This window comes from Coenobita brevimanus, chromosome 106 (assembly GCF_032717465.1).
Source record: "Coenobita brevimanus isolate Jiangsu-jjx chromosome 106, ASM3271746v2, whole genome shotgun sequence".
Classification (NCBI taxonomy): Eukaryota; Metazoa; Arthropoda; class Malacostraca; order Decapoda; family Coenobitidae; genus Coenobita; species Coenobita brevimanus.
The window spans coordinates 1,986,108-1,995,556 of NC_137059.1; the positions used below are offsets into that span (position 1 = coordinate 1,986,108).

The 9,449-nt window shown below is 45.2% G+C and overlaps 1 protein-coding gene across 1 annotated transcript; it reads right to left on the minus strand.

Moving 5' to 3' along the window:
- Window positions 1–8,191, minus strand: LOC145416478 (glutamate receptor ionotropic, delta-2-like). Its single transcript, XM_080285434.1, has 10 exons — window positions 8,043–8,191; window positions 7,321–7,455; window positions 6,564–6,689; window positions 4,672–4,802; window positions 3,994–4,153; window positions 3,364–3,529; window positions 2,832–3,017; window positions 1,330–1,613; window positions 756–813; window positions 1–222 (listed from the first exon to the last, which is right to left on the minus strand). The coding sequence occupies exons 1-10, from the start codon at window positions 8,189–8,191 to the stop codon at window positions 1–3; spliced, it is 1,617 nt and encodes a 538-aa protein (XP_080141560.1).
- Window positions 8,192–9,449: the final 1,258 nt, after the last annotated feature.

The window sequence follows — 9,449 nt, forward strand, 5'->3', positions numbered from 1 at the left end:
CTATTTTACATCCATATCACTGCGTAAGAATGATACACAGATCTCTATAGCGAGGATGACACCCCCTGCGACACAGCCCAGCAGGAGGACAAAGAAAGGCCCCTGGAAGTGATGCAGAGACAGGACCACAGTGCTCCCCTGTGTGTCTGTCTCTTCCTCGCCCGTCTCCGTCTCTGATTCTCGTCTCTGTCTCGCGAGATTCTGCTCCTCGAAGATTATGAACTAGAGAGAAAGAGAGAAGAAGACAGGACTAGGCAATGCTTTGTCTAGCTATCTGTCTGTCTATCTGTATGTATGTCTGCATGTATGTTTGTATGTATGTTTGTATGTATGTGTATTTGAATGTTTGTATGTGTATGTATGTATGTATGTATGTACTGTATGTATGTATGTATGTTCGTATACTTTTCATCTTGTGGAAGCTAGAATAAAAGAACGTCTAATGATGGCAAGAATAAAAGTCTATCCAACTATCTATCTGTCTATCTATCTATCTATCTGTTTGTCTGTCTGTCTATCTATCTCTATCGTTCAAAATGGTCGTTGGAATTTTCATCGCCACTATACGGTCAATCCCTCTTACGCTGAATAAAATCGTCTGGAGACAGCAAGAATAAAATAGAATAAGGGGATTCCATCGTACTGAGGGGTTTCATGAAGGCTATATCTAACCCCTCCAGTTCCAAAAGCCTCTCTCCTGGGCTGAATAAAATCGTCTGGGGGCAGTAAAAAGAAAGTAAAAATTGAGTCTTTACCTCCAGCCACTTCGTAACGAGTCCTGCCTGCACCACACGATCTATGAGTTCATCCAGCCTGAGGATAAAGAAGAAGGAGGGGAGGTAAGCACGCGACACTCTCATATGCTTTAATCTGTGGGTATTCAAAGGGTATTCAACAGGTATTCAATAGGTATTCAACAGGTATTTTGATGAACCAGTATGCAATGGGTGTTAATCTGTGGGTATTCAAAGGGTATTCAACAGGTATTCAATAGGTATTCAACAGGTATTTTGATGAACCAGTATGCAATGGGTGTTTAACATGTACTTGGGTGGTATTCAACAAGTATGCAGCAAGATATCAATACGTATTCAACATTCAGCCACAACTCAGACAACACTCAGACAGTAAGTAGTCAGCTAGTGTTCTGAGCAAGCCTTTTATTCACCAGGTATGCAGTGGGTATCCAGAAATATTTGTTTAACAGATGACGCAAAGGAAGAAAAACACACAAAAAATATTCATACACCAGATTACAGGTGTCCTCCATGCAATCAACAGGTAGTGCACACAATATTCAACAAGCTTTCAGCATGCAATCAGCCCCACCTTCTCTTATAGGGAGCGTGTTGTTGCATGGGCCACGCAATCCTCTCCTGAAGAAGCTCAAATCCTGGGAAATGCACCTTTGGCCTGCCCGCCTTATCAGTGTACTTGATGGCCACCAGGAGGCGTGTGGTGATGCTGTTGTCCCAGGTAGCGAGGCGTCCAGATACCACCTCCCTCAGGATCCCCTCGAGTGAATCCCGCCACTGCACGCCCTCCCGCAGCGCCACAAGCACAGGGTCGCGTGTCTCCTCCAGCAGGGCGCTCTGGACCCCGCCGAAGTATACCTGTGCGATATATTTCAGTTCCGTATACCGTTTCAACACCAGGCACTTAGTTCCCCTTCCCGAGATGATCTGGTTTACTTTTTTAATATCTATATGCTTTTTATAGTACAGGATTCAGCTTACCATTGAAATACACACACACACACACACACACACACACACACACACACACACACACACACATTATACAGTATATCACAAGGTAGTAGGTGGCTTAGTAGCATCGACCCAGAAGGTAATACCAAGAGCTATGGGTGAATGAAACCTTAATAACAGTACTCAGTTCATTTTCACGTGAGGGAACTGGTCCACTCCTACAACCCTCCTAAACCCGTGGCTGCATGGAATTTAATCAGCCTTAGTTATGGGGCAGGAATGTGTGTTCTTGGGTGGCCACAAATAAATCGCCTCCATGTAGCCCCTACCATGTCGCTGCCCTCTCACTAACTTACACCCCTCACTCTTATAAACCTTTGTACCCTCCATCCTTGGTAAATAGTTAAATCGACCCTCCATTCTGACTACACCTGGCCATCAACAGAGCTGAAAGGGGTTAGGGATCTTTGTCAAGTTAGAGCAAACACACTTCACCCACACAAACATCATTGAAAGTCAAGGGAATCTGTCAGAAGTACAATAAGCTCCCAGAGTACTGCAATTCTCAGTTAAAAAAAAAGTTAAAAATAGGATGAGGATAGGGATGAGGATGAGGGTGAGGATGAGGTTGGATATGAGGATGGGATGAGGAGCTTGTTAAGATACACAAATACCAAGAGTTCCAGTTAACAGATTTCTGGCGTGTGGTCGATTTTGGCACTTGTAAGTTAACTGATATGAGGTTCGATTCTGTTATGTTAGGTTGAATGGGTTAGGTTAGGCTGTGTGTGTGTGTGTGTGTGTGTGTGTGTGTGTGTGTGTGTGTGTGTGTGTGTGTGTGTGTGTGTGTGTGTGTGTGTGTGTGTGTGTGTGTGTGTGTGCGCGTAAATATTTCAATGATACGCTGATTCTGGTACCGTAAAATTACATGAACCTTCTAAAAAATGTCAATCATCATCACCATTATCATCATCATTATTATTATCACCACCCAATCCTCTGATGCCTCAACGAGAACGTAGGGACCTGGAACTACGCTACTCAATCCTGATAGTTAAGCCAAGTGACCATTCGCTCTTCCCTAAGTAGCATTATTAGAGCAACAAATCTCAGTCTCCTCACCTTAGCCCAACCTATATCAGACGTCACCAGCTGCCTAAGATTTTCAATGGGTTTTTGAAGTCCCGGCATGATGAGGAAGGAGGTGAGGGAGGAGGAATACGAGATGCCCACAATCATGGCGAAGAGCAGCCAGAACCCGGAGAAGATTCGTCCAGGCATCTCCACCATGTCTTGCTTATTGCCTCGCTGGAAGGGAAATGAGAAGGATATGACAGGGTGAGGGAAGAGGGATGGGAAGAGGTGAGGCGGGGAGAGGCAAGTATGAGAGAGGGGAATGTTAGGTCAGCGGAAAGGAACTGATAAAGAGGTGAGTGTGAGATGGAAAAAAAAAAAGTGGAGATGAGAGGTTAAGATAGGAGAGGAAAAGTAAACACACACACACACACACACACACACACACACACACTCTCTCTCTCTCTCTCTCTGCCTATGTGTATATGTATCTGTCAACCCACGTACTTACCTGTCTACCTATCTCTCTTTATCCGTCTGTGTCTATCTCCCCATCTATCTATCTGTCTGTCTATCTCACCTGCAGCATAGGTCCAATGGTAAAGATGACAGCATTGCCCAGCTTATGGAACCACGTCACTCGGGGTTTATATTTCCCGTAACAAGAGCGTGCAATGAACCAGAGGAAAGGACCAGCAGCCGCCATAGTCACCGCCACTGCCGTCCACACCTCCCCTCTGAAAGGCCTGGGGGAGAAGGATTAAGGAAGAGGCAGATTATTTATGTATTTTGTATTAGTTTACCTTGGAAATATAGGTTTGTTCAGTCTTGGTTAATCTCAACTCTGCACTTGAAAAACTTCTTAGTACTGATGGTTAAAGAGTAATATCAATAAGCATCTTTAAAGTTAACGTTGCTGTGCTAAGTAAACATATTCGAAATTTCTTCCCCCATCTCTCTCTTGAATTCACCTGCATGCCACACACATCCCTACATGCCACCACATGGGCACCAATTTCCACCGTATTTAAGTCGTATTCAGGACTGGTGTGATGATATTATTTTTGTTACAAGTCGGTGGTTCTTGTGTAGGACAAGGAAAGTTTGTTTTAACGAAATTCAAATAACCAAGCTTCTCCCAGTCGCGCTCTTTCGAACAGCACACAGCTTCCCTAACCACCTGACCACCGCCTCCCTCTCACACGCTCACCTGACGGGACTGAGCCACCTGGGAAGAGGCTGTGCTTTGGGTGTGACCAGTTCAGAGGCATCATACACAAAGGGCCTCGAGAAGTCAACAAATTCTTCGCGCTGGGGAGAGAAGGTGATGTCGCTTACCGCCCAGTCTGCCTCTTCCTTCACTACCATACCTGTGGACGGTCTGTGTTAATTTCTTTTATCACATACCTCTACTTAGAATATCAGATGTAATTAACCTGCATCCCATGTTACAAATGTAGTCATGAATTATCCAGAGATGTCAGATATGTCTTATCATAGTGTCATCTTATGCTTTAGGATTATCGAAAAAATTTGGGAGCTTGTCCACCTAATCCTGATCTCGGATATAATAATGAAGCCATAAGAGTACGTCCCTCTTCTGATGAGGGGCCTACACGTGGTGGCACTGTGAACCCTGGGTGGAGCAGCTGCGGCGTCCACCCGGGAGCAAACCTCCTCATATTTTCCAGCACCTAGCCATGGAAGGGGCCCTGGTCCAGCCGTGATGAGGAGCTGTTTACCACAAAGAGGAGCTGGATCCTCACACAACGTATGTACTGTACTGAGTCTGTAGGACGAACCCACAGAAGCAGTTACTTACCACTGGTCGACGGGTCTGCTCGGCCACACAGATCGGAGTTAAGTAACAACATCAACAGCAACCAACCTATCATGCCCGTCCAGGTTCCATTCTTCAGTAGTCGGCCCCACTGAGAGTCCTTTGGTGCCACGTATCGGTAGCTGAAATTTGCCGCAGCTGCCAGTAAATCCATCAGTCGCACCTCCAGACCTCGGTACCTGTAAGTAGATTTGCGTCCAGTGTCCTTAGTACTGGACAGACCTGGGCATTTTCAAAAGATAATAAACAAGGGAACCCCGGGGTAGGGACCTATGAGCTTCGCGACTATGAGCTGATGGGCGAAGGGCAGTACGCATAGTATCCTTCCAGCACAATCCCTCACACAGGAACCCTGGGAGGTAATAGGTTAAGTGTACTATCACCTGCAAAAGTTCAGTGTCACCTCCCTGCTGGCTGTGGTAATGGAAGGTGTTACGTGAAATCACACACACACACACACACACACACTGCGGTATTGCAAGCACATACTCCTAAACCACAACTTATGTCTTTACTCTGCCTGCGAATTACACACACTTGAATGATGAGTGTGTGGAGGTGTGGCCCTTTTTGGTGGACACTGCGATGTAGGTTTGATAATTCTGCTTTTTTTTGTGTGTGTCGTTCTTATTTATGGTGGGGTTGATGAGGTTTGTGCGGTTGATGAGGTGTGTGTGTGTGTGTGTGTGTGTGTGTGTGTGTGTGTGTGTGTGTGTGTGTGTGTGTGTGTGTGTGTGTGTGTGTGTGTGTGTGTGTGTGAGGGAGGTGAGGTACGTTTGCTATCCGGGCAGTGGAGCCGCAGGTAACTCTGAGCCAGTGCGTGAAGGCGGCCCTCTCCAACACCTCTTTATAAATCAAAATTGTAAATGTAACCTTCTTTACCACCATAGATATTAAACAGCCTACCTGAGTTCAGAAATCTCGCCAGGTGATCACAAAACTAAAATTTTAAAAAGTGACCTGGGACTGAGGAGCATTAAGTACCTGCTGTTTTTGTGGTTATATTGAATTATAAGTTCCTGGATTCACACACGTTTGTTATGCCTATAAAAACGTGGCTTCATCTGCTCTTGCCTTTAGACTCGCACGTGTCCTCGTTTATAGCTTTCACACATCACATGAAATCTGGAACGCACTGAGGGGATTGAAGTGGGTGTTTGACTAGTGTTTGTGCAGTGGATGAGGGGTGTGTGTGTGTGTGTGTGTGTGTGTGTGTGTGTGTGTGTGTGTGTGTGTGTGTGTGTGTGTGTGTGTGTGTGTGTGTGTGTGTGTGTGTGTGTGTGTGTGTGTGTGTGTGTGTGTGTGTGTGTGTGTGTGTCAGTGAGATGTGGCAATGTGACATGCCTCTTGCATTATGGAAACCATCCCTACATGAAAACGACATAAGCAACGTACAAGACAATATCGAGGGGCTATTATCCAAAACAAATCGCTTAGGAAAAGGTGATACGAAGCCTCCTACGTCCACACACACACACACACACACACACACACACACACACACACACACACAAAATAATCACCGTATCTCCCCCCAAATCTAATCACATTATTTTTGAGAATGTCTGTTTTTGTGGACATCTGGGTACACACAAAAAATCAAAATATTCTGCATTCATAGCTCACAGAAGGATAGCCTGAAAATCTACATCCAATAAGAGGTAATTGTTCGTATGCACATTTATAGATAAATTCATTCGCTTACTTTCAAATGGTACAATTTAAATGTGTTTTCGGTACATTGCGACTGACACACACACACACACACACACACACACACACACACACACACACACACACTAAAAGCCTAATATTCATCATTTGAGTTCCTAGAAAAATTGCGTAAATATTCCTTCCAGTTCCAGTTGACTACTCACTACAATCTATTTTTGCCTGACAAAACTCCCTTCCTCCTTTTAGCTTCAATACACAGCTCTTACTTGCCAGGCCCCGAGAGCGTGGTGGTGAAGGGGACGAGGAAGGGGGCGTAGGGGAGGGCCGCCACGGTGAAGGTGTACCCCTCCATGTTGGCCAGCTTGTCATGAGGGAACAGTGGCACCTGACGCCTGGCCAAGAGGAGGAGAGGAAAGGATATTGACTCACTGGAATAAAAGTAGATTCGTTGGCTAGTTTCTCCTGGGAAAGAATGGCCAAGGGGAAGAGGAGAGGATTAAATTTTGGTCCACTGGAATAGAGGTGAATTAGTTGACCAGTTAAGAAAGGCCAAAAGGAAGAGAATGAGGTTACAGTATGGTCCACTGTTCTTGGGGTGGGTTAAATGGCCAGCTTATCGGGAAACGAATGCCCCTTGATGGTTGGCCAAGGGAGGCAGAACTACTCTAGATGTGGTTGAGATAATACACTGTTCTGTGCTCTTTCAGTGATCGTATGTCATTACTGATCACATGGTACTCAGTGACTTCTTGAAAAGTGTATTGTTAATTCAAGTTGCTATTCTGTTCTCACCTGATGCACTTGTTCCCACTGATGCACTTAATCTTACCTGATGCACTTACTCTCACCTCTAGCACTTACTCTCACCTGAAGCACCTTTTCTCACTCTGAGCATTTTCTTTCACCTGATGCACCTAATCTCTCAACCTCACCTGAAGCACCATTTCTCACCTGAGGCACATAGTCTCTCAGCACCTTTTCTCACCTGACGCACCTGTTCTTACCTGAAGCACCAAATCTCACCTGAAGCCGTCCTGAGGCGTCCATGTGTCTAGGTGGAGGGTGGAGTGTCTTTGAGCTCCGGTGTACAGAGAGGTGGTGTACAATTCCCATGTTCTACCCTCCATCCTACCTGCACACACCACCTGTACGCTGAACCTGTGAATTAAATATCGCTACTTATTTACACAATTAGAGAAAAACAGGTAAAAATATCTGCTTTACTTAAAACTGTCATTATACACTGTCTTCATTATAAACAGCTTCCATAAAATGAAGTTGATGATGATGATGATGATGATGATGATGATGTTAATGATGACGATGATTGTGATGATGGTGATGGTGATGGTGATGATGATGATGATGATGACTGATGATGATGATGATGATGATGATGATGCTGTTGTTGTTAGTAATGATGATGATGATGATGATGATGTTGTTGTTGCTGAATGCCGATCTGTCTGTCGAAGCAGATCCGTCGAAGGCAGATAAGCAACCTCCCGTACAGGATTTTCTCACAAGTTCCCTACACCATCTTATGTTTGGGTCTTTGTGTGCGGTGCAAAATTATGTGCATCCTCGTAGTGAAGGGATTAACATATATGTGGTAGTGTAGGAGGTTAATAAAATCTAAGTGGTAGTGAAGGGCTTAGCAAGAAAATTTAAGTGTTGGTGCTGAGGTTTAATAAAATATAAATGGTAGTGTAGGGGTTGGGAATGTAACAATAATAACGCCCTACCTGAAGGCTGGGTGCTGAAGGAGATCCTGTGGGTGTAGAGGTGTAGGGGGATCGGAGAGGACCAGCAGGAGGGTGTGGTGATGCCCCGGCCAGAGGGTTGTGGTGGTGAGTGACTGGAGAAGCTGTGGCCAGGTCCCTCCCATCGCCATCACTATCACGGTCCTGCATACGGTATCATCACTCTGCCGAGCCCGTAAAGTTTTTCGGTATTATGATGGTTTATTTTCTCAGCAGACGATATTTTTCCTATTTAGAAGGGCTTTTTTGGAACTGGAAGGGTTAGTTGTGGTGTTCATTAACTTCCTGCATTCGAGGGTTCTTTATGAATAGTCTTTGCTGTTTAAAATCGTCTGTTAGTTTGTGAGAGATGGTGTGGGGAAGCTACCGCGAAAAACCGACCCTCACATCACTACCACTGTCCCGCACGCTGTCCCCACCCTGCCAGACGGTCGATATCATCCTTTACGATGCAATGTTAAGGGTTAGTAACACTTCTTTTTGGCCTAAGTAATCATTCTGTTAAGTATAAGAATCTAGAGAGCAATGTATTAACTTCCCAAGTCAATTTTGATTTTTCATAATACAGATGCATCTCAATTACGTCACTATTTTTGTGATGTTTGCATATTCTCCTGCCTATCCCAGCTGCCTGATGCTACCATGCTGTGTTATATGCAAGAAATAGTCGAGTCTGACAAAGTCGGTTCAGATCTGGAGGCAGAATAGCTTTGGACCAATCTGGACCAAAAGAAGTGACTAGCCAGAAATGCAAGGTGTATGCAAGGTATTCCATCCCATCCATTGCCAGACGCCATGTATCCCAAACGGGGTGGCCAAGGGCTTAGAGTTAATTGTTTTACAGGGAGGGGCACTAATCCTCCACCAACCCCACTTGACACGTAGGGAGAAGCCAGAAATATTTTGGAATTTGTCCCGTCTGGTCTAAACTGGTCTTAATGGCTTGAGCCGTTTCTTAAATGACCGTCGAAGATTATGGACATAACTTCTTAGCTAAACTGAAATATACGGCAATAACATACAATAAAACGAAAACTACAATAATAGACTGATGTGGAACAGGGGACAGAGAACCTCCTAAGTTCTCAGGAATGTAAACCCTTACTAGACGCCGCTCTTACCTCATTCCGCAGACGGGGTTGGGCCTCTATTACACTGCTGAAGGAGAGGCCCAACTGATGACCTTGGAGAGACGCGGGCAGGGGCGTGGGGAGGGCCAAGGAAGCGTCGTGTAGTAGAAGGATCGAACAGCTGCCCATCTCCTCACCTTCCAGCACGTCACCCACCAGCTTACCCGCCTCCTGCAACTCCACCCACCTCCCCTCCACACGCCCTGACTGGCAGAGAAGAAGCTTATATTTCTCTATTATCTATTTGTCTTTTTATTGA